Here is a 27171-nt window from a genome sequence, read left to right on the forward strand (position 1 = left end):
TTTATACACTGATGGGCACCTAAGTCCAGACCGTGACATGTTGTTTATGTCAGGCTTTTTCTTCCTCGTTTTTTTTTTTTGTTGGAATCTTTAGTTCTCTAGACACCTCTATATTTTGACGTTGATGATAGTCCCACGGGAAAGGTCAGGGCAGGGTCACATACTTAACACTATTCATTATCAATATAGAACCACAGTAAATTCTGCGAGGACACCGGTGGTTTAAAGAAATCAAGACGCCCTTTTGTTGGTTGATAAATGGTTCAATGAAAGTACTTGCCAGTTGCCACTAGTGACTCATCTGTACTACTGATTTCTCCTATGTGTCAAGCAGTAGCACATTTCCCTAAGGATTTAGACATGAAATTTGTTTCAATCACTGATATCTGCTATGACAATGGTGGAACACTGGTAACACCAAAAACATTGCTGTTGACTATGGTTAATTCTGATCACTTCTCCCTCACATAGGGTGCTCTTATATTCATGTTGTTGTTATTTTACAATGCAATGTAGTTTATTCAGTTTTACACCAATGGAAATTAGTTTAACCCAAACAAACAAACAAAAAAATGCTGTGTTTGGTTAGCTTTGATTTGCAAAACTTTCTTTTTTTTAGCAAAATTTCTGTTACACAAAATACAATTTAAAACATTATACAACTTGATTAAATTAACAGGACCTTTTTGAGAAACTTCACCATGCCAGATCAAAACCACTACAAGGATGTCCCTGTCCAAAAAACCCAACTTTTTATTTTTTTAACTGAAAAACTTTTAACTGAAAGTCACATTTTTATCATTAATTTTCAGTTTTTAATAACCATGCTCAAATAATGCTTCAGTTGAAATATCATGGCTCATGTGTGAATAGAAAAACTCTGCCTAGAAGTAGTTGCTTTGTGCATTGAATAATTCAGGGTTAGGGTTATCTTCGGTTCAGATAATGAAGACATGGAGTTCAGTGGTTTTGGATCAAAGGATATAGACTCCACAGAAGTGGTGTGCCGTGACTTCTTCAGTAAGGCAATCAACAATATTTTACATGGCATAAAGACATTTTCTAATGTGCACTGGGAATATAAAGACGTGTGCTTACCATAATTTTCTACTGAAATCAAAATTTCATTTGTCTGTCTTTTTTCATGGTTCCACATTGACTAAACTGTAGAAATCCGGTCACAAATCTGATGGACTTTTTCACTGTGTTGTCTGACAGCAAGTCTCCATTGTTTGTTTAACTGCAGATCAATGCAAGCTATCCAAATGTTCGTAACTGTATATACGTGGTTAAGTGTTTCTGGCTAGTTTCATGACATTTACAGACATTGTGTAAATTGTTTAAATCATGGTATCCACCCTTATTCCAAAACACTCCTCGTTAACTGAAGGTAGACACCGCTACCAGAATCATAACATAAGAACATAAGAAAGGTTAGAAACGAGAGGATGCCATTCGGCCCATCTTGCTTGTTTGGTTGTTAGTAGCTTATTGATCCCAGAATCTCATCAAGCAGCTTCTTGAAGGATCCCAGGGTGTCAGCTTCAACAACATTACTGGGCAGTTGGTTCAAGACTCCCACAATTCTCTGTGTAAAAAAGTGCTTCCTATTTTCTGTTCTGAATGCTCCTTTATTTAATCTCCATTTGTGACCCCTGGTCCATGTTTCTTTTTTCAGGTCAAAAAAGTCCTCTGGGTCAACACTGTCAATACCTTTTAGAATATGGAATTCTTGAATCAGATCGTCACGTAGTCTTCTTTGTTCAAAACTGAATAGATTAAATTATTTTAGCCTGTCTGCATATGACATGCCTTTTAAACCTGGAACAATTTTGGTTGCTCTTCTTTGCACTCTTTCTAGAATAGCAATATTCCTTTAGTTCGAGTTGACTAGAACTGAACAAAATATTCTAGATGAGGTCTTACTAATGCATTGTAAAGTTTTAACATTACTTCCCTTGATTTAAATTCAACACTTTTCACTATACCATAAATACAAGCATTTTGTTGGCCTTTTTTATTGCTTCCCCACATTCTCTAGATGAAGACATCTGAATCAACATAAACACCTAGATCTTTTTCATAGATTCCGTCTTCAATTTCAGTATCTTCCATGTGATATTTATATCAGACACTTTTATTACCTGAGTACAGTACCTTACACTTTTCTCTATTAAATCCCATTTGCCATGTGTCTGTCTAGTTCTGAATGCTGTCTAGTTCATTTTGAATGGCCTTTCCTGCTGCAAGTGTTTGCCACTCCTATTTTTGTGTCATGTGCAAAGGTAACAAGTTTGCTTACTATACCAGAATCTAAGTCATTAATGTAGATTAGGAAGAGCAGAGGACCTAATACTCCACCCTATGGTTCTCCACTGGTTATCTCCCTCCATTTTGAGGTCTCTCATCTAATCAGTACTTTCTACATAGTAACCACTCCCTAATCCATGTGCATGCATTTCCTTGAATCCCCACTTCATTCAGTTTGAGAATTAATCTTTTATGCAGGACTTTGTCAAAAGCTTTCTGGATATCTAAATAAACCATTTCATATGCTTTCCTATTATCCATTGTTGATGTTGCATCCTAAAACCATGCTGACTGTCTCCCATGACACTGTTACCATATTGGTAATTTTGCCATGTTGGATCTTATTTTAATTTCCATAAGTTTAAATATAATAAAAGTCAAGCTTATTGGTCCGTAGTTTCCTGGTTCGCTTGTTTGTCTCCCCACATCCACAGACCCAGTAGTTGTACACAGCTTCACTGAAACACCATTTCAACTCTTTCCCTTCGCTTTTGTACATGGTCTTTAACTTCAGTTTCAGTGGCCAATTTCATAAGAACATAAGAAAGTTTACAAATGAGAGGAGGCCATTCGGCCCATCTTGCTCGTTTGGTTGTTAGTAGCTTATTGATCCCAGAATCTCATCAAGCAGCTCCTTGAAGGATCCCAGGGTGTCAGCTTCAACAACATTACTGGGGAGTTGATTCCAGACCCTCACAATTCTCTGTGTAAAAAAGTGCCTCCTATTTTCTGTTCTGAATGCCCCTTTGTCTAACCTCCATTTGTGACCCCTGGTCCTTGTTTCTTTTTTCAGGCTGAAAAAGTCCCTTGGGTCGACACTGTCAATACCTTTTAGAACACTGTCAATACCTTTTAGACACTGTCAATACCTTTTAGATTTCTTATAACACTGTGTAACAATTTTTTTGATGTGAGCTTCAAGTATCAATAGCCGGCACTCAGGTACACTACCCTAGGAAAAACATCATAGTGCTATATACCAAATATATAACTACACAAACATACTGTACTGTGTCCCTTTATATTTATAAATATAACACTATGTAACACAATTTTTGTTCCTGGGTAGTAAGTGTTATTTCCTAATTGCTTATGCCTCAAAAGTATATAAAATGGCTATTATTCCCCACAAAGTTTGCTTTTGTGACCAGGACAGTGATATTTCAAAATATCACTATTTGCAATGGGAAAACGGGCAAATGTGTGTCTTTTCGTTCACATAAAGTCAGAAAAAACAACATATGAATCCAAATTAACATGTATTTATACTAAAGTAATACAAAAATGACTACAAAAGATTTAGAAGTGAGTAGTTTTTCGAGATTTACTATTATACTGTAGCCTTAGCTACTTTTTTCAATTGGCGGCCAGAGTGGAGATCTGTCGCACAGCATTGCGTTGCCCGGGTAACGAGGTGCAACTCGTGACATTGCATGGGTTGACATGCCAGACAATATGATACGTATACATTATTATTATTATTATTATTATTATTATTATTATTATTATTATTATTATTATTATTATTATTAGTGTAATAATAATAATAATAATAATAAATATAATGTTTAGATTTTTTTTGTGTGTGAGTTATATTGTGTGCTTGCATACATACAGTAGACAGCAAGCCACTGCTCTGCAGTCTGATTCGTTATGCTTTCCTGTTGTTACACTACAAAAATTTCACGATATTTATTATAGCGTTTTTCACTTGCAAATGTGGTTTTTCATGATGTGGTTTTGCTCTGGACACTGTTGCTTTAAAGTTTAATGTTTGTTTTGTGAAAATATTTGACATGGCAAAACAGTGGACATACTGCAGCAGCTTTGAATTGTATTTCAACAGTCATTAAATATGTTAACTGGTGCTGTGCTCTACCATTTAATTTTAAGTATGCCTAATTGTAAAAGTAATCTATCTACCTAATGTTAAATACTCTTTCTGCAATAATACCTGTAATTTTGCCCATCCTCACCCTCCCCGCCTAACATCTTTAACAAAATCTAGTGTGTGTGTGTGTGTCTATATATATACATGCATTCCATCACCACTGCCGCCACCCCAAGAGAATCATAAGACAGTTTTGTTAATATTTACTGTAAAAATGTAAAACTGTGTTTCTCAGGGAAGATGACCTAGTTATCGTTTCCTTCTCAAAAGGGATATTTTTAGGTTCCTCAAGTTTGCTGCTGAAAGGGAAGTAGATTCATGTTTGATTGATTTTGTTTATTGATACGCATCTGCACACATATTTAATAACTGTTGAAATACAATTCAAAACTGCTGCAGTATGTCCACTGTTTTGCCATTTCAAATCTTTTCACAAAATAAACATTAAACTTTAAAGCAACAGTGTCCAGAGCAAAACCACATCATGAAAAACCACATTTGCAAATTGAAAAACGCTATAATAAATATTGTGAAATTTTCGGTCCACTAAAATAAAGGGCTTTAAGTAATCTCTGCAAGTAAGCAATTGCAGTGTCCAGTGTGAAAACACAGCACGAAATACTAAATTAACAGGAAAAGTAGTATTGCAGTGTCCAGTGCAAAACCACACACACACGCTCACACAGACACGTACAGTATATATATATATATTAATAGTGCTAACAAATACTTTTGCAGCGCAAATGCCTGGGTTGTTACAATATACGTATATCTATCTATCTATCTATCTATCTATCTATCTATCTATCTATCTATCTATCTATATATATATATATATATATATATATATATATATATATATATATATATATATATATATATATATATATATATATATATATATATATAATATATATATACACTTCCTTGGACCTCACTCACGTTTGTTGCCCCTTTAAAATAGACCCAGGACACAAAAATTTATATTTTCAGCGCTGATGCGCACTTTTTTATAAACACCAAATCAAAAACATAAATTAAACAAACAGAAATAAACACCTAACTCCCTTTTGGAGCTCTGACTAACAACAACTGGAACCTAACTAAGCCCTCTCGATGGCTAAGTCGTTTACCTGACACAAAACTCAAACTCACGCTTTACCTTGCGAACGACTGCTCTCTCACACTCACGCTCACACTCACACACACACACACACACACACACACACACACACACACACACACACACACAGAGTTGGGCTCTCACATGTTTCTAGCAGGGAGAAATTTTAAAACCACCTCCCTATCTCACACTATATATATATAGATATATATATATATATATATATATATATATATATATATATATATATATATAGTGTAACAACCCAGGCATTTGCACTGCAAAAGTATTTGTTGACTGTCCAGTTTGTTTGTCCTTTATGTTTTTGTGTTATACAAGGGGGGGAGGGGACGACTGTTGGCTCACCAATCCTGGTTATGCATTTGCATCCACAGAATGCTGGCAGGAGACTGGGATCCGAATGGCATGCCCGAGATTGGTGAAGGCAGTTGGAAGGCGCAGTTTAGGCAAGGAGATAAAGAGGAGTGCATGCCTGGGGGTGGAGGGAGAGTTGGAGAGTAAGTGACAGACAGTGTGAGAGACAGAGCCAGAGGTAGTCTGATTAAGAGAGACAGGGTAGGTTTTGGTTATTTTGTTTTACCTTGGCGTGGTCCATGGCAGACAGTTTGTTTACTTGTCCATGTTAAAACTTCTTGCTTGAATCTCCCTGCCTGTGTGGAGCCTGCTTTTGTTTCACATGCAGTGCTGCAAATAATCTGTTTTTTATTACTAACAAAAACAACAACAACATGATTGGTTTAGATTAACACTTTTTATATAAAACCTGTATAGGACCATCTATTAATAGTGCCAAGACCGATAAATCTGATTCATGTCCTGGTTAGAGTATGTTGGGGGTATTTTGAAAAAACGCTCATAGGAAAAAAAACGTTAAATTACATTTCCTACCTTGCAATAATTTGGTAGATATGGTATTCACTTAGACTAGGCTATCTTACCAAAGGTTATATATATACAGTAGCACTCTCCAGACTACTAAAAGTTAGAGATGGCCTTTACATGTATTACTGTTGTCTGGTGATCTACACTATTTTATTTTTTAATTATAAATGGCCAGAAACATAATATGGCCATATTCATATTGTTCCTACATTCATAAGGAGCTTTGATAAATAATTTAATAAGAATGTATGTGTTCAAAATCATATTGCAGAAGGAAGGAGAGCCAGCAGGCACCCATTAATTAACAATATATTTGAAAATATCAATTTCATTGTTTTTTAAACAGTAAACCAAATTAATGAACAAGCTGTGGGTGATTTATTATTATTATTATTATTATTATTATTATTATTATTATTATTATTATTATAATAATAATAATAATAATAATAATAATAATAATAATAATAATAATAATAATAATAAACAATAATAATAATAATAATAATAATAATAATCTTGATTACATTTGGTAAATAATCTGTTTATGTTGCTAGCATTATAGATTTAATACTGCACATAAACATACAATTTTAACAATTTCTAAGCAATTAATATCATAATTAGGACAAAATCCATTGTCAGACACTACTGTACAGTTACTTCATACTGGGATGTGACAGCTTGTTCTGTATAGAAATGCAGAGGTATAGCCAAGTGTGTCGACAGTTAGTGCACAAGTGCAACAGTGTCTATGATCACAAATGAAGGATTACTGTAGTATTTGACTATTGAATAATACTGCACTAGATGCCAAACTTTTGGAATACATGCCCTTGAAACAAGAAATGTCAAAATGTAATGTTACCAATACTGTGTGTTATTTGAGAGCACTTTATTGTATGTGAATTTGGCGGCACTCTTTCTTCCTTACTTGTCTTACAGACCTTTTCAAAGAGGAAGACTAATTAAAAATCATCTTTCTCTTCAGTTTTTGATTATCTTTGAATCCATATTTAGTCCTATGGGAAAATGAAGGCCTCTAAAGTGTGAAGCCCATTTTGAGATATCCTGAATCTCTTCTACGTCAGTGAGTTATAAAGGCAGTCTATCCTAATACGTAAATAGTGGAGAAAATGGTAAGAAAATGTGACTCTGATAAAACAGTTGGGAATAATTTGGGGAAACACATTACAACACTCTACCCTTCTATCTAGTTGTAACAAAAAATGTATTATAATGAAACAACAAGGGATACAATATTTCATTGAACTGTTTGCAGAACTTAGATTTTTTTCTGTCAAGACAGAAAACATACTTGCAAGAGACTTATATTGTGACACATAGTCTAAGCTTCTCTTATAGAAAAAAGTTTGACGTAAAACATAGTCCATTTTAATTTTATTTATAGCACTTGGTTGTGCTGTAGGCAGAACAATATGATTAATTTGAGCTGGATATTTCCCCTTGGGTAAATGACCTTGAATACTGCACATCAATAAATGTTTGAGGATAGTGTACACTGTACACTTAAAGTTGAACACCTAAATAAATTACTTTCAAATAATAAATATTCCTTTTTCTGTTTGCAGTGATCAGTTTTTGAATCTTTCATTTTAATGACTTAAAGAACAGAAAACTTGATAATGAATCTGAAGGCCTTTTAGTCTTAGAAAGGCACAGCGAGGAAAGTGGCTTCTCCCATTGTGACCCTTCCTGAAATATAAAACATATCAAATGTATATACAAGATGTTCTTAAAAAATTACAGCATCAACAAAAGCCTACCAACAGAATATTTCAACATTTCACAAGCTGTCTGCAACAGGGGATCTATTTCCATCACCTCTGGCTCGATCTGAACTCTATGTGCTTATACTGTGAGTGATCCAGACAACATTGATATGTATTGAGCCTTTTTAATTTGTACTTGTATTTTAGTATTAGTATGCAAACCACAACTTTTACTGAATCAGGATTACACCCTGTGGCAAAGCGCCCGCCCCTGTGTGTATTTTGTGTTGTGTGTTAATGTTGGTATATAGTCATTGGTACACGGGATATAAACGGGTCTGTGTAACACGAGTGTTTAAAATGTATATTTGTATTTAGGCACGAGGATTGCACAGAACTTCACGTGCAAGTAAAACGTAATAATATGTGAGCACGGGGAATTGCATTTTATTAATTCACATGCAGTTTTACCGCGACTCCAATTCAATGACTGATTAGCAATTAAGTCTGGGTACAGTTGCAAAAAAGCTGCATGATTTCACCCACTCGGGGTTGGGTGTTCGATGAGTGGAGAACGGGATTGGAGACGGAGGTAATAAATAATAAAATAATAACGTAAAGTTAAAATATCTGCTCACCATGTTTTGTGTAGCGTTAGTCAGTTTTGTTTGTCTCTTTTGTTTGGCGAATGTGCCGTGTCCTGTGTTTTTGTGTTTGTTACAACCGTTTATTTTCTGGCTGTCTGTTCATTTATTAAATGCTGGTCAAGGATTATGACTAATGGAATTTACCTGCCATTCACTTTCACTTGGATTCAATTTGGATGGACAAAAATCACAAAGGCTTCCATAGGCAGTCCAGCTCAGCATCTTGTCGCCGGATGACGGATTCAGTAGCAGTCAGACTCTAAAGCAACACATTACTGACTACGTACATAAAATCCAGGGGGAAAAAAGAAAAGTCCAAAGTGCTTGTCATATAGCCTAATAGTTCTAGTAGTGTGTTTGGAGGAAAGCCTTCTCATAGCATAAAGGCATTTTTTTTAAAAATCAGATTTTTGGCAAATTAACCTTACTGAGCAAAAAAAAGAACACTGCATTTCTGCTGAAAAACAAAACAGATTTATACCACTTACCATGTTTTGTAAATCAGGTTTAAAGAATAACAAACCAGACCTTCCCCAGAGAAACTAATCTAAAGACCCGTTATCTTAGAGACCCCAAATCGGGCATCGTTAAATAAGGGCAATCTCTGTAAGCCTGCATAACCAGCTAGAAACATGCAAATGTGTGTTCCGGTTTTAGAGAAGGTTTATGTGGTTAGAACACCATCCTTTCAGCTATGGGTGTGATTAAGTCCTGGGACACCATACACTTTCAGAACAAACACAGGTGTTGTGTAGCTTCCTGGTGCAAGTTCTGTGCTTCACCCCAGAGATGGCTGCACCTCAGTGGTTACGCTTTCTATGAATTAGTTATGCAGCGCTTGTCAAGCACTTTAAGTTTATGAAAAAGCATTTTTACCTTTGCCTTGATTATCACAGTTACGACACCATATCACAAAATAACTGCTTGTCCCTTGACAGATATTTACCAAAGTGAAAAGACATGTTAACTGAAACCAGATTGCCCTGTCCGGGTAAAGCCGTGAGTCGTAAACTGTCAACTTTAGAAAACCCTTTCTAATGCAGATCACTGACAGATGCCATGTTTTTTTTGTTATTAAGTATGCTGCAAGTTCAAATGTTAACAGCCCATAATCTTTGGCTGTCACATTAACACAGATACCCACTTTCTGAAAATACCCAGGACTGACAAGATCATGCCCAAGGAAGGTTAAATGTCTGACAGACCACTTCTGTCTAAAACCACATGGCGAGAGAGAAAAAGCTCAGGCGTTGCTGGGGGTCAAAGAGCAATGGCAATTAAAAATAGGGTTTGATGAATAACTAGTATTGAAAAGTGAATTCAATATCCATGGGCAAAAAATGGTCGCCAAAAATTATGAAAAAGCTTGTAAATGTACTTACTGGCTCTCATTAAATGGGTCACTGTATGGCAGAGGTATCTGAAATGCCCAAACAGGACCTTTATACAGTTATTTTATCATACACATGGCTTGACTAACTAAACCTATACAATAAAAATGTAGCAGCTCCTCTCATTGCTTTTCTGATTTAAACTGCAACATTGAATCCATCACAAACAAGTTCATGTTAGTTTCTGTATTTCTAAAAGTCAACATAGGGTTTATCAGCATATTACATTTTTAGTAAATTTCAGCTTCAGAGTGATTTTAAAAACTTGATATATTTTTAATAGCTTGATAAAATTGCAGTATAACAAACTGCTAAAATACGTTTCTGATTCTCTTTGTAAAGTACTTGCTAAAAACACTCTTCTACACTACCTTTCTTTCTTTCATCAAAACAGCTGGCAATTTCAATACAACTGTGCAAGGTCACATTTATTTTAAAAGATTTATTTTGTTAAAAATGCATGTTATGTGTGATTATAGATAGCAGGAACCAGTTATTTTTGGTAATTGAACCAAGTTAAGCAATGATATTTTACAAAATACTGTTTGTTTTTTTTCTCATTTTCTTTACAAATGTTATTCGCTTTCAGCATTTAATTGTTTTGCTTTAAAGCACTATGGGGTAGATGTACTAAAGTGTTGCGTCTGTTGCATCATTGCAAACCACATGCAAACCAGTCAGAAGTGTAGCATGAAATGTACTAAACAAACACAATGCTGTTAGCATCATTTTAACGAATGCTTTGCGGCTGCAGTTCTTATTTGCGCTTTAGCCTTAAATGAATATGGAGATGAGAGTGCAAATGAGGGATCAAAAATATTGTATTGAGATGCACTAAAGCTGCAGGCAACTGTGACACTTACAATTGCATCAATTTGCTAAGAACTTTTGAAAGCATGTTTTAAATAATCGCAACTGTTGCTGGCACTTCCCAGTCCGATTTTTCTCGTATGTTACCTATTGCGCTCAAAGTATTTTTGAGACAAATACCCAAGTACCTAAATTTCACTAAAGCCAGGGTGTACTTACAAGCCTTGAAAACAAATTTCTATGGCATTTCTGGTTTTCCCAGATTATTGGGAGCAATAGACTGCCACTAAAACCACTCCAGCTCATACTGAGCATCTGTATAGGACAATGATCTATTGTCTAGGCTACTAAGTAAACCAAGTTAAAAATAATAATAATTAAAATAAAATAAAAAAAAAAACCTAAAATCATTTCATTTCAATTTAAAATAAGATTTATTTTGAGTTACCAGTAGGCTAAATTACAAAAAAGCGTGCTAGGTATTCATTTGAATTTACTGCTGTACTGTATACTGTAGAGGCCTACTGCACAGATTTATATTTTTACATAATGCAATGTGTAGTGTACCCAAAACACATCAGTATTATTTCAGTGCAATGATTTATATTTAATGTCTGTGTGTGCGATTTTATTGTTGTTTTTAAACCTGACATCTCATATGTTGAACAAACATGTCCGGTTTAGCGAGGGGCTACTGTATGATTATGAAAAACTTTTTTGGGGGTGAAGGTTGGGGCTCCACTGTAGAATCTGATGGGATTAAACTGCTTGTGAACAGGCTGACATGTCTGAGCCACAAGTCCACCTCATAGGATCACAGAGACGCTCTGAGTTTTCCTTCTTTTGTTTTTCAGGTACAAGCATTTATTTTCTTTTAAGTAATATCAAGTATTGATTCACATACTGGTCAGTCCTCTCCACTTTTCCCCCTTACACAGACAGGCAGCATTTTAAAGAGCTAGCCACACCCACATTAACAGCCTTATTTAAACAACTTAGTACCGTTTCTTTTTATAACAAAAATATATATCTTTAGTTACATGTATAAAACATCACATACAAAACCTTATTTAAGTCATTTGTTTCTTTTTTATACTGTGCACTCATGCAAACAGTATTTTTAACAATGCATAATAGTACCTACAAACATGCAAGCGTTTCATTTATTTTCTTGATGTTAAATATTTAGGGTTTTAATTACTGTTATTATGCAATATACCGTTATTAATATAAAACACCGTGGCTAAGCTGCACACGGAATTAAACTAACACAGCTTCACATTGCTACAATAAAAACACTACCCCAGAGTACGTTAAATATAAAATGACTCATTGCAAACAGTCATGCCCCAGTGAGGGTACTCCCTCACACTGTAATTTCATATATATATATATATATATATATATATATATATATATATATATATATATATATATATATATAATTTTATAGAACAGTATTAAAATAGGTAAAATGAAGATGGAACAGAACGCATTATACAAAAACTATGTTATTTTGATTCTTGCACCCTTGCATGTATTGCATGTATAGATGTTATCCTTCGGGCACCCCCTGCTGAAAAAATGTTGCACAGCTCTCACTAGAGAGGCAAATAATATTTAAATGAGTATATTGCTGCTCTGTTCATTAACATATTTTTCCTTAGTACATAAGACAAAATGTGTACTTTGTAAAGTGTCGTAACGAAAATGCAAATTGAGGAATGTTTGCACTGCGACTAGCCCATCTTAGTACATCTACCCCTAAATGTTATAAATTTTTGTTCTACAATGGATCATGTAATCTTATTAGCCGGGCAGAGCTTGGAAAGGATGTGCTCTGATGGTTTGGGTGCTACTGCAAACACTGGTAGTGGCTGCTAATAGATTTTCTTAAGTGCAACAGATCAATAAGGTAGTTCCTCAGGACTCCATATCGGTCATATCTGCATAGTATATAAATAGCTTCCACCTTTAACACGATAGCATTGTGTGACTCTTCAATGAATGCAATATAAAATATAACCATTGGACATATGCAGAATCAGGTTTTATGCTGAGACAGTATGCTCGCGGCGAACAGACATTGAAACTGTTGTCCAAAACACGCTAAAAAGGCAAACAGTACTTAAGCTAAGATTAAGAAATGGCACCTAAAAACAACAGCTGCACCCAGGTCTTCATGATGAAGGTTTTTCACGGTAATCAGCTCATCATAGTTTCTCTGAATAAATGCATTTCAGTCTGAATAAATCTGTGCAAGCACTTCCCAGTAAGAAAACTGGGCGTTAAAATGGCCAAGGGACCTGCTGTGCTTAAATAAAAACAAAACCAGAATAAAAATAGCCTAATGGTCCTAAAATTGAATACATTTTTATTTATATTTTATCACAGGAATATTTTTCTTAAAAACAAGCTCTCAACTCCATGCATAAACCAGGCATGTACCTATTGATTGTGTAATTTAATTTCATTTTGTTCCAGTGGGAACAGGCCTAAAGATTATCTCCATAATTACACCCAGCCATTTCCACAACCTTCTGCCCTTTTTCCGGGACATGTCCTTCTTTCTGACTATACCTGAACTAATCGATCTAATCAAAAATGCTAAGGGTATGTTAACACTTCGTGGGACATTACAACAATGCATTCGGGAGGCTGGTTGAGGGTTCAGTGGCCTAATGCACTGGCTCTTCTCTGGTTTGAATACAACTTTACAGGAGAAACGTATTTGGTAATCAAATGCGAATCGCTGTCAATGTTACAAAACCACCACACAATCTTACACAGGCCTTCAGCTCAGGACTGAGGTTCACAGAAAAATTGCTCTTGTACAAATCTAATGTACAGTTCCGCTGTTATTTCACAATTCTTAAATTCTTAAAAGTGGTGAATTCAGTTAGGCCAAATTAACGGTAAATTATACACATACTTACTATACTGTAGGGCCCCTCATTAATTCACTGTTTTGAATATTTAACCATTTTTTGATGTGTAAACCAGATAGCGACATAATGAGAACTGCATGTCCTAATTCTATCTATTTGTAGATGGATATCCACTCCTCCTATAAAACCTCAATATGTTTTAGAAACTGAATCCTTTTAAGTTAATAAATCCACGCCAGGTACAGTACTATCACAAACCAAAATTATTGAGCAGTTAAACTGCATATTTTTAATGGCTAATCTACCATAATAAAGTCTCACCGAAAAAAAAAGCTTACAATGGAACTCCAATATGAGCTAACAAAACCTACAGATTGTCATTGGTGTCATGCACCTTTTCTCAGCATAATAGTTAATCAGCAGTTTACAAAACAAAACCTTAGAAAAACCCACAACACGAACAACAGAATCACTCTGTCTTGAAAAATATATGCAGCACTTAATGCTGAATGATTTACTAAGTGCTTCACTTTGTGACTGATGGATGCTTTGTTTCTCTCTCATCAACTATGTTTTTAAATCAATTAACTGTCATATTTTCAAACATATCCAATTGATTGGCAAGCATCTTAAAACATGCTTTGTTCACCTTTGCAAAAAAAAAAAAAAAAAAAATGGAGAAGGAAAATAATTGGTTTACTCTTTTCAGCAACCTTCCATTCTTGTCCACTACAGTTGTCATTTATCTTTACAATCTGTGAAACACCTGCTAATATTGTTATTTAGCAATTGCAATTACAGATGTGTATGTGTTGTCACTGGCAGTAGCATTAACAATGAACTCATTCATTAGCTAGTGTCAACATTTTCTACACCGATTGCAACAGTAAATGACCTCATAATGAGGTGTGGGTAACTATGGTATGCAGTATATTGCCTACTCTTCAAATCCCACAAACATATGAGCCTTGTCTGATAAAACCTACATAGCCTCTTTATAGAAAATATTTTGAGATAACAATCAGTGCTTGTGACGGGGTACCCCCCGCCCCTGGGTGTATTTTGGGTTTATTGTGTATAGTGTAGGTTATGTAGCACGGGTGATTTCAAATGTATATTTGCACAATCACTTCACATTCAGATAAAAGTGGATATTTGTATGTGGGCACAGGAAGTGCAAACTGAAGTTAAACTGAAACACTTGCTATGCGTGCTGGTTCTAAACAAGCACGATAGTTGATTCACTTAGTGTTTGTTACATGTCTGTTTTGTTTGTTTATTTATTTTGGCCAACGTGCTGTTTTGTTTCTGTTTTGTGAAAACTGTTTGTGTGTTTATTAAATCTGTGCACCAGCGCATTTCACTCACAAAAACTGGTCTGACGTCACCACAGAGCCTGTGACAGTGATTTGATATAATATATTCTCTCTGACTCAGGTCTGTACATTTTCCATTGTTCAACAATAAACACAGTAAAATAAAAACAAATACCAGCAATTACCTGCTTTCACCGTGCTCAGGGCGTTTCTTTCCAATAACGAGTACAGTTCTTGCTTCTAGTGGATTTTCTTCTCTACAACACATGGTACAGTATTATGGCAAAAACCTGCATTTCATTGTTTTAATAATGATTTTTATTCATTTTTTTCCTGATTTTCTCATATTTTTTGGGAATGTCCAAAATTATTAAACCTGGCTCACCGCTGCAACTCCCAGACTAATGGGAGAGACATGGGCCGCCAGCCATGTGCTTTTTTTTTTTTTTTTTTTTTTGATCTGAAAGCCCGCTGTGCAGCCATCTCAGAAATTACAGCGTTGGAGGACCACACAGTTCTGAATTGTGTACAGGACAGTCTTAAGGTGCCTGGCCAGCCACAGGGGTTGCTGGTGTGTGGTGAGCCAAGGACTCCCCAGCTGACGTAACCCCTACCCCGCCCAGACAGTGCTTGGCCAATTGTGTGCTGCCTGCTGGAAACTCCCATCCATGGTCGGCAGTGGCATAGCTTGGATTCGAACTGGTGATCTCCAAGCAATGGGGTGCATCCTTCACTCTGGGCATAGTGCCTTTACTGGATGTGCCACTCAGGAGCCCCCCATTTCAATTATTTTTCAGTTTGGATTATTCCTGAGTATTAGTAGAACTTCAAGCAAATTCCAACTAATACATTCACATGTTCTTTAAATGGCTCCTTGCATAGTGCTACAAGCAATATAGTCTTTTTTTCTTTCTTTTTTTTTTAAATATGTCTAGGTTCGGGGGCCATTTTATGTATATATATATATATATATATGTTCAAAAATAAACATGTTAATAGTTTATATTTATCAATTAACTAAATGCAAAGTGAGTGAACAGAAGAAAAATCTAAATCAAATCCATATTTGGTGTGACCACCCTTTGCCTTCAAAACAGCATCAATTCTTCTAGGTACACTTGCACAAAGTCAGGGATTTTGTAGGCATATAGTCAGGTGTATGATTAAACAATTATACCAAACAGGTGCTAATGATCATCAATTCAATAAGTAGGTTGAAACACAATCATTAACTGAAACAGAAACAGCTGTGTAGGAGGAACAAAACTGGGTAAGGAACAGCCAAACTCTGCTAACAAGGTGAGGTTGCTGAAGACAGTTTACTGTCAAAAGTCATACACCATGGCAAGACTGAGCACAGCAACAAGACACAAGGTAGTTATACTGCATCAGCAAGGTCTCTTCCAGGCAGAAATTTCAAGGCAGACAGGGGTTTCCAGATGTGCTGTCCAAGCTTTTTTGAAGAAGCACAAAGAAACGGGCAACGTTGAGAACCGTAGACGCAGTGGTCGGCCAAGGAAACTTACTGCAGCAGATAAGACACATCATGCTTACTTCCCTTCGCAATCGGAAGATGTCCAGCAATGCCATCAGCTCAGAATTGGCAGAAAACAGTGGGACCCTGGTACACCAATCTACTGTCCAGAGAAGTCTGATCAGAAGTGGCCTTCATGGAAGACTTGCGGCCAAAAAGCCATACCTCCGACGTGGAAACAAGGTCAAGCGACTCAACTATGCACGAAAACACAGGAACTGGGGTGCAGAAAAATGGCAGCAGGTGCTCTGGACTGATGAGTCAAAATTTGAAATATTTGGCTGTAGCAGAAGGCAGTTTGTTCACCGAAGGGCTGGAGAGCGGTACACGAATGAGTACCTGCAGGTAACAGTTAAGCATGGTGGAGGTTCCTTGAGTTTGGGGCTGCATTTCTGCAAATGGAGTTGGGGATTTGGTCAGAATTAATGGTCTACTCAATGCTGAGAAGTAAAGGTAAATACTTATCCATCATGCAATACCATCAGGGAGGCATCTGACTGGCCCCAAATTTATTCTGCAGCATGACAACGACCCCAAACATACAGCGAAAGAACTATCTTCAGCATAAAGAAGTCATGGAAGTGATGGTATGGCCCCCACAGAGCCCTGATCTCAACATCGAGTCTGTCTGGGATTACATGAAGAGAGAGAAGCAACTGAGGCTGCCTAAATCCACAGAAGAACTGTCGCTAGTTCTCAAAGATGTTTGAGCCAACCTACCTGCCGAGTTCCTTCAAAAACTGTGTGCAAGTGTACCTAGAAGAATTGATGCTGTTTTGAAGGCAAAGGGTGGCAACACCAAATATTGATTTGATGTAGATTTTTCTTCTGTTCACTCACTTTGCATTTAGTTAATTGATAAATATAAACTATTAACATGTCTACTTTTGAAAGCATTCTTACTTTACAGCATTTTTTCACACCTGCCTAAAACTTTTGCACAGTACTGTGTGTGTATATATATATATATATATATATATATATATATACACACACACACACACACACACACACACACACACACACACACACTACAGGGCTGGCAGTTTCAGAACATGCTTCTGTTTGTCTGTCGATGTGATGCCATGCCAGGCTATGGGCCAGGTAATAAACTTTAGGCATAACACAAAACATGAAGGCCACGCAGATTCCTGGGTCTAAGCAGTGGTATAGGCAATATATTTTTGATTGCCTTAGTATTCCAATGAGACTTAAAATAATAGCTGTTAACCTGGGGTTCTCAATGACAGTTGCACACTTGTCATCCAGCAATATATACATATTCATTTAAAAATTACATTCTGAATGGCTAGTTTTAAGTCATTGACTTTTGTTTTCTAATCAACAGTCAGTTACACTGTGTATTTAAACCCTTAAAAAAGACAAATCTCTTCCAAGTGATCTGTTGACATGAAAAGCAAATACATTTATCAAAAAGCTCCATTTGTCTTGAATGAAAGAACATCAATGCCTCTTTGAACAATGGCATGGTGCTGTGAACACCATTTAGAATCCAATTTAGAATGTGTTTGCTACGTATTACCAGGAGATATGACCAAAAAACAGATGGATGATTACAAATTCAAGTACTGGTAGATTTTAACAGGTTTGAAGAAGAGGCCTTCTTTTTCAATACATTTTCCAAAGAAGCTGCAAAAAGAAAATGAAAAATGTTTGGCTTGCTTGTTCAATATTATATATTTATGGCAATGTCTACAGCCTCTTATCTTATGTTTTGTGACCAAGTTTTCTGACAACCAAATACAATGTTGAGAATGCACATTCCCTCACATTAGGATTGTGACAAAACATATTATTAGTATTTGACAAAAAAAAAAAAAAACCTACAGAAAAAATCCTGCACAGATGGTCACATAGTTAATAAGAGAATTAATTACATCTCTTTAACTTCTTGATAATATTCTCATGGTAATGCTACACATCTTGGCAACTTCACACTTTTCTAATTCTCAAGTGTGTATTTTTTTTAGGTCACCATTAAACTCCTCTTTTGTCTTCATTTTGAGAACTGATTTGGCGCAATAATTTATCTTGTCTAAAATGTTCTGTCTGGCTAAAATAAAACATTTCTAATTGAATTGTTGTATAAATAAATTCAGTATTACAGACTATGAATATCATCTGTAGGCAGAGGGGTCTCTTCAAGTGAGCAGTATATCTATACACATGTCTTCTAGTTCCTTAAATGTGAGTGTATTCATCATAGTGGTCCATAACTCAAAACAATGAGGGAAAGTTACATAATACAGTACTTTTCTGTCTGATAAACTGTTCTCCTGTTTGCCTAAAACTTGCTTAAAGATAAAAATGACAAGATACTACACATTCTACAGAGGAAACACAGGACCGCTCATTCTATAATAGTACATCAAGGACACTCATTAAATAAGTGCATACTGTGGGAAAATATATAATTGGACACATGTAGTGCAGTGAAACTAAACACTCAGACACACTGGAAACGTCTTCAGATTTCCCAATACACAAATCAACGGCTGATTCATTTGTGGTTGCAACCTTGGCCAATTGTTTGGGGAGGTTTGGGTTGTATTCTGGAATCTGCTGATGGGGATTGGGTTATATTTAATGTTATTTGGTGGTTTTTTTGGCATATTAAAACAGAGCAGGAATACCCTGAAAACTCTGTTTGATAATTCCTATTTTATTCACAATTGCACAGCCTACGCTTAGCACCACCACATTTCAACACACTTCACAACCATCTGCTGCATTATATTAACCACAGGTACCTGTTCATGAATGCATTCAGATGTTTTAAGACTTGGAAACATGCTAATCTACTGTGAATCAAGCTATATGCAGTAGTAGATCTGCCTGAAGAATAAGAAACATACCTCAATAATTTCTTTAATTGTTCACAATCAGAACCTTCAAATCTAATCTCTCAGAAAGGCTTTGAAGCACAGTGAGGAGACGTCATCGACAGTAGCTTTCTCTTTCTAACAGTATCTATTTGTTTAAGCTAGAGTTGCTTTGTGACTCAAGTGCAATTGTGAGTCATTTTAATTAAATAACTCTATTCAGATGTCCCTTCCTCTTTAGTAACTGAAAGTGCTGATAAAAATGTAGACCGTGACTCAACAAGAACAACATTTTCTATGTGAAAGACTACTCTGCAACAGCATATTCACCACACGTGACTTGTTTTCTTTGATATGTATGGTTAATGTGACTTACTTTTGCTGTGAATGGCTTTAGCATAATTAAAAATTTGCTACAGATATCCTAAATAAGCAGTGTCCCTGTCTCATATATTTTTAAACAGTTTTTACATAGTCAGAATTTAGTTCTTCCTGGGCACGTAGAAATTGAACAAAAATTAAAAATGCTGTTCATGCACAATAATAATCTAAAAAAGAGTGCAGTTATCAGGTGTGGGTGATATGCAGTTGATTTTGCATTCAACAACCATGCATATAAACAGAGAATCTTCACCGGAATGTGAACCTGGCACAATGAACTAGTGGCGCTGGCTTGTGACATGGGAATGCTGCTGAGTAGAGTTGAGCTACTTTTAAGTATTGTATTACCTAAAGATGTTACCTGTTATCTTGGTAGTTTAAATGTAATAATTTCATGATTTATTTTTTATTATATACACAACCCTCTATAAAGAATAAGCACACTCAGGGGGCTGTTTCCCATAACTGCCAAATGAACCACCATCATGCCAGCATCTTAAGTACAACTTTGTTTCCTGAATTTTTAAACTGTGCTCCTCCAGGAGTTCTTTAATTACTACTTAAGCTCACATTAAGAACACAGACACACATTTTTGTACATAAGTGCAATGGTAACAGTCTGGCGCAGAAAGAAAACACACACTTTGGAGTAAATTATGGGAAGCAATGACATCTTTTGAAATCTGTTTCTGGGAAGTATTTAAATCAAGCAAATTGTGAGCAAATAGTGTACACAAAAATTAAAACCCTAATTAAACTAATTCAGTTTACATAATTTTTTTTTTTTTTTTTTTTTTTGTAATATTGCAGTGTTTAAAAATAACTTTTACATTTCATATGATTGTATTGGGGGGTTCTTATGACAATTATCAATATGTTGCTTTTTAGTACTTCTCTCTTTACCATAGAGAAGTGATGTGAAAAAAGTATCACACTGGAAAGAAAGGTAACATAAATGAAGCAGACATGCTACAAACTATCACTTTTATTAATTGAATGATTCTTATTTTAACTTCTGGAATTAAACAGCAGTGGTCTGCGTGAACACTGTTTTGGTTAATCATCACACAAGATTTTATAGAGTGCAATGTTGTTATTTTAAATATACATTTATCAATAGTACATGTTTGACATGTTTTCTTCACCTTTCTTCTATCTGGCGAAAATTGACTTTTGTGAACTTGAGGGTAGGTGGTCTTTTAAGGGTGGAGGGAAGTGGCAGTTAAATGGCTGGTGTCTTGAAAAGACAAGGGGGAGGATGTGTAATATGGCAGGGAAGGGGTTAAGTTTTCCCTGCCCAAAAACACAGGCGAATGTACATTTGTTGTTTTAGTTGTTTAATTATTAGTTATCCCCTGCACCTGGTGTGTATTGTAAATTAGAGCCAGGTGCAGGGCTGTAGTGTGAAGAGCCCGGTTGTGAGTGTGTGCAACCGTCAAAAGGTATTGTGAATAAACCTTTGTGTGTTTGGTTTTGTGAGTTTTAATGTTCAGTTAGTGCTCTAGCAAGAGCTAGGTGTTTGTTTTGTTTATTTTGTTTTGGGGTTTATTAAAAATAGCGCGTCACCGCTGCTTAAACTTCAATTTCCATGTCCTGGGTCCTGGTTTAAATGGGTTCTTTTAAACTGTTCAACAGCCACCTCTATCATTCATAAACTTGTACATCTTTTGTGACTGTTTTGTATCTTATAGAATCCAAATACACATTTCATAGAGAATGTTGTTGCCTGGTGTGGCAGAATAGGGGGAAGAGGAGAAGAGATGTAGTCGAGGGTGCTGGAGGACTACATTCCCCAGAATGCCACAGGGTTAGCAGGAGCCAGAAGGGAATCACCTGGCTCCATTTTAATGTGAAGCACCTGAGGCAGATTAAGCCCTGGATAAAAGCAAGGGAAACCTTGTAGCCTGGGCTATCTTTGTGAAGCCGAAGTCTGTGTGTAAGGACCAAAGACCTGTGTGGTCAAAAGAAAAGGTACTGTGTGAACCTTTGTGTTGTTGAATTTGTAAAACTGTGTGTGAAATAGTGTTTTTGCAACCGGTAAATGACTTAGCCATCTGGTTTATAGTTTAGGGATTGTAAAGAAAAGTAAAGTTAGCACTCTACATGGGAGTTAGGGTTACTTTTATTTCTGTAAATAATAAAAGTGCACGAAAGTGCATGTTCTGTGTCTGAGTCTGCTGATTTAAAGGGCGAAAACAAGCCTTAGCTTGGAGGCTGTGTTACACTAGTTTTCACTAGCTTGGTTTTGATATAACCAGTGTTTTTCCACCAGTGCTGATAACACCAGTAAGACAACACAATCACAGCAAGTCAATGAACCTGAACATTTTTTAAATTTTATTTTTTAAAGTTCAAAGACAGCCTCAGTCTACTTGGATGTGTAGTCGCTTTTTCTTTCTGATATTCATTAAAATCATACACATTCTGAAAAAAATCCCCAGTTCTATAAAATTGCATTTGTGCAAGAAGGATTGCAATTTGCATCTAAAATAGATTTCTCCCCCAAAAGGGGCTAGATATTAGGCCCTGAGGTAGTAAATGCAATTTACAAAAGCTGAAACACCTGTTCCTACCAAGTTTACTCTTATATATCCACAGTTTCAGCAATGAATGACTGCTGAAAGATGTTCAGGATATTATATATATATATATATATATATATATATATATATATATATATATATATATATATATATATATATATATATATATATATATATATATACTCATTATTCTAAGTATTTGGACAGACGGATAAGTGCCCAACAACTCGGGATGGTAATTCTGTAATGATTTTAAATGATCAAATACTGTAAGCGCTATATCTTAATTTCAATCCATTTACTACCAATGCAAAACCACTGGGTGAGACATGTGTTCTTCATTTTACCCCAATAATGAGTTTCTGACATTGGCAGTCAGGGACCAGGTGCCACGGAAGCCTTAGGGTTCACAAAGCAGGACCTTGCTTCCTCATCTCAGCACAAAGATAGGGAGATGAAGGCTGTGGAGCAGCAGGTTAATGTTTTCCCCATGAGACTCAGAGATTCCACTTCTGTATGCATAGGGCCTTATAAACATCATGTATTGCATGATCACTAAAACCAACATACCGACAGATTTCTAAGGATGGGCAGGTAATATCATGTGTTGAATTTATTCAGGCTGCAGGGAGTCATAAACTACTGTATACATACAGTACATAATCAAGCCTGCTTATTGGACTAAAAATAGATGGTCTTTGTATATAATGTACAGTAGATGCCTTGTTAATACCCACCCCTACAAGTATATTAGGTTTCAATCAGCCTTCATGTACTATACGTTTTGCTTCTCAATATAATAATATAATATTAAAGCCGCTTTTACATGGGATGTATGATAGTTTAGATTCAGAAACAATAGTTTATGGGCATGGATCATAGTGGTTACTGAAGACAAGTTATACAGGTTTAAGTACAGTGTATAATTATGATGAAATGTTAAGTGAAAAATAAAGTTTGAGTAGGACTTGTTCCAGATATTCAATTTTAACATACATAGGTTCTATCTGAATGTAAAAATATTTGATTGTTTTACAGATGGTCTGTTTTTAATGATCAACATTGGCAGATCTTCATCCTTAAGCTTTTAAAATTGTTCCATCATAGAGTGGTAGACTACCTCCCACCATATGCTGCATTGTATTCTGTAGTGTTAATGTTGAGTTAAAGAATGGAGGCATTGAGATCTGCAATTGATACTGTCAAAATAGATCCTATGAGGTTCCATGTTTCACATGAACTGGTATAACAGGCCAGTAATGGCTCCATGGATAGCTGCCTCCAGACTTGTTCTGCAGAACTTTACTATCAGTTACACAACCACAGAGTGGATACGTGATGTCAAGCAACATGTCATCTAGGTTGACCCATAAGAAAAATGCTTGCAGGAAATTCAGTACTAGGAAATACCTGTACTGGTGTCTTTGTTACAGTGCTCTATGTGTTCTGCCTTCTAATGTTAACACATGTGCAAGTGAAAGGGGATAAGATCATGGAGATTATGGAGAAATGGAAGTCAAGGCTTTATAACTAATTTTACGCTACACAGGCAAGGGTCACTACAATGCAACTTTTTGCATTTTTGTGACTGTGTACAGTTACTTGCAGAACATTGAGAGATTGGTTAAAATGGACAGGAATGTGCTGGGTATTCATTTTGTTGTTTTGTAGGTAACACTATAAAATAATGGACGGAAATTCATAATGAATTCCAGCTGAGTACCACAGGAATAACACCACAGCCACTCAACTGACACAGTATCAGACCCTATCCTCAAAGCTTCAACACACAAGTTATTATAAAATAATGATGCTATTATAAATAATGTGCAGTTTGATATTCATGAAACTGTTATAGCCTGTCAGTAAAGAAACCAAAGTTCGAATAGCAAACTACTGCGTGAACTGACTAGCAGAGTACAGTAAAGCTGAACACATTGAAAGGAAATATTGGATGCAATGTTCCTGTTCCTACATACTGTATATTGCGAAACTTAATAAATGGAGTGCTTTATATAGGATTAATACAAGTGCCTGAGAAAGTCTCTAAGCTATCAGTGTTATTCATTTTTTGTTTATTAGATTTGGACATCAAGAAAAAAAAAATGTTAGAAAGACAAATCTGCATTTACACGGTGAGCCACAGACGAATATTATTTTAAAAACTGTATAGAGGAAAATTGAATTATATCGAAACTTGTGATGACCCCTTATTGCAACCATGTAATAAAACACTTCATATTTTGTGTTAATGATGAGGCCACAGAAAAAGCCTGTAATTTAAGTCCAAGTTTTTTGGAGGTGTGTCTTCTGATCTCAGTTTTTATAAAACAATACAATGTACCATTTCCAATAACCCAACGCCTTCTGTGTTTTGTCCATTTAAAAAATAAAAAATAAAAAGCCTATTCCCATTCCTCAATAAATATGATTTTCACATAAACTATTCCACACAAGCCAGGGGTACAGTGACAGTTTTTCTTTAAGTGAGTGATTAATCCTGCAAACTAGGTAAAACTGCATTTTATCAGAAGTATTACTAGTACTGTATAGGATATAAATTAAAAAACAAAGCTACTACTGTGCGTGCAGCAGAACTAGTAAACAACGCTAGCTGCAAGTTATTATCTGATCTTGCATGAAAAATGTGAACATTGCTATACTACAAAAAAATAAACAAAACATGTTTCAGTGGCATGTGTGTTCCTAATTAATATCTATCTATCTATCTATCTATCTATCTATCTATCTATATATATATATATATATATATATATATATATATATCTATATATATATATATATATATATATATATATATATATATATATATATATATATATATATATATATATATATATAGTGTGTGTGTGTGTGTGTGTATTTGTGTTTGTGTGTGTGTCTACAGGTCCCAGAAATGTATTGAAAAAGTAGTGGCCAGCACGAAGCACCAAAATTGTTAACCACACCCACATGTTGAAAAAGCAACAAGGAATCCACTTCCAGAGAATGTTGGCCACAGATTATGCATGAATGAATCACAGTTGTTGATGAAGTAACGAATTTCCATCTATCGTTCCGTAAAACACTGATGTTGAATGCAATGCATTTGTTGAATAACTGCATTATCAATTACCCCCATATTGTATTCAATTCACATTCACGATCTGCTGCTTTGCAAACCAAACTAAATGCAATGGGCTTTATAGTTGCAAACTATACTGTTCAGCAACAAGGATCGTTCCTGGGGGAGCTTAGGTCTAAAAATAGAACAACTTGGTAATCGATTATTATATTATATAGTAATTGCATGTACAACGCTTAATTTGAGCTTGTGGTTCTTTGATTATTAATTTGTTTGTCAGCATTGATCACATCCCCTATGTTTGAATACACCTGTGAATAATGTTACCCCAGGTTACTGTTTTATAGTTAAAATATAATGTTACTTAAACAGAGACAGCTCCAAGGGTAATCATCATAATAAATAGACTTCATCTTTTCTATTTTTAAAGAGAAACTGATATATCTCTGATGGATGGAGTAACCTATACCTGTGTAAAAATGTACATTATTTTTTCCCACTGAACAAATTCACAAATCTGACAGTAATCTAAATAGATAAAACTAAGCATAAATGTTAATCGTGGCCAATGTAATAATATGTCATTTAAGTTATACAAGAACAACAAAAAAAGGATATATAGACATGCAGTATCCCAATAATAATAATAATAATAATAATAATAATAATAATAATAATAATAATAATAATAACACAGCGTGTATGTTATTGAGATAGTAACCATAAATATGAGAATATATTTTAATAAAATAAATAATGCCAGACTGGAATCCAGTCCTCTAACCTATACAAGCAAGGCATATTTGATTAACCTTACATAAACGAGAGCACTGAATACAATGAAATAAAATAATGTAGTTGTTCTGATCTTACTTTAACATGGCTTCTTCTTTGTCCTCTTCTTCCTTCTGTCTAACCATAACAGCCATTATAATTGATCTTTCTTCCTCCGTCAGATGGCTAAGGTCTGGAAGATCTTCCATCAGAGGCGCGGTGGGTGGGCGAGGGCCGCGGGGCCCCAGTGAAGCAGACATGTTTTACCCCTCCTTATCGTGCCTTTTTATTGGTAAAAAAAAAAACCCAAAACACTTTTCACAGTGTAGTCCACGGACTGAGCAGCAGCTCTTGTAAATCTTGCAAGCCTTTCATGATTCCGTGCACCAACCGTTGTGCTTTGTTTCAATTCTTGTTTCCTTCCCACCCCTTTCAGTTACTGGTAGCCCATCTTAACTGGGGAGATAATATACAGTAAATCAGCGACGTCTGTGTTTGGCTGCTGTGAGGTTTGATGCTTGATATTGGCTAGGCGGAGTCTGTGCAGCGCTCTGTTCTTTGCTGCTGCTGTCAGGGAGATGGAACACAGTCAATGGGACCGCAGCCCCCCAAGCGCGCCCCCTCCCCCTCCTTTACACGGGCACGCGCGTACACATTTCAGAATGGGGCTCCTCGTTCATGCACCTCATCTATCCTAACCGTTTGGCGGCGCGCCCCAGTATCACCTTGCCATGCCCATAGCATGCTGGTCTCGGCTCGCTCACAAATAAATCTAGATGAAGAAGTACACTACACAAGCCCCAACGACCGTGCGCGCTCCCTTTTCTATTCTTTGCTCTTACACTTTCAGGATATGAGCCAAATGCGATGTTGGTTGCTGAACTCACTCACTGAAAACACAAACATTGCACCATGCAATGCCTTCAGTTTTTCTATAGTCGATACCCTTTACAGCTGTAAGCTGTAAAATTCAGGACTCGGCTACAGATAGATGACAAG

General features: G+C 35.9%; 1 protein-coding gene across 1 annotated transcript in view; it reads right to left on the reverse strand.

Moving 5' to 3' along the window:
- The window catches only part of LOC121315731 (regulating synaptic membrane exocytosis protein 1-like), a 162728-nt gene extending 135960 nt beyond the window's left edge, over window positions 1-26768 (reverse strand). The window contains exon 1 of the mRNA XM_041250094.1: window positions 26272-26768. Within this exon, the coding sequence (XP_041106028.1) occupies window positions 26272-26432 (161 nt within the window). The 5' untranslated portion in view covers window positions 26433-26768. The remainder of the gene's footprint in view (window positions 1-26271) is intronic.
- Between the last annotated feature and the right edge of the window lie 403 nt (window positions 26769-27171).

The sequence above is a fragment of the Polyodon spathula genome, chromosome 5 (assembly GCF_017654505.1).
Source record: "Polyodon spathula isolate WHYD16114869_AA chromosome 5, ASM1765450v1, whole genome shotgun sequence".
In the NCBI taxonomy this organism is placed as follows: domain Eukaryota; kingdom Metazoa; phylum Chordata; class Actinopteri; order Acipenseriformes; family Polyodontidae; genus Polyodon; species Polyodon spathula.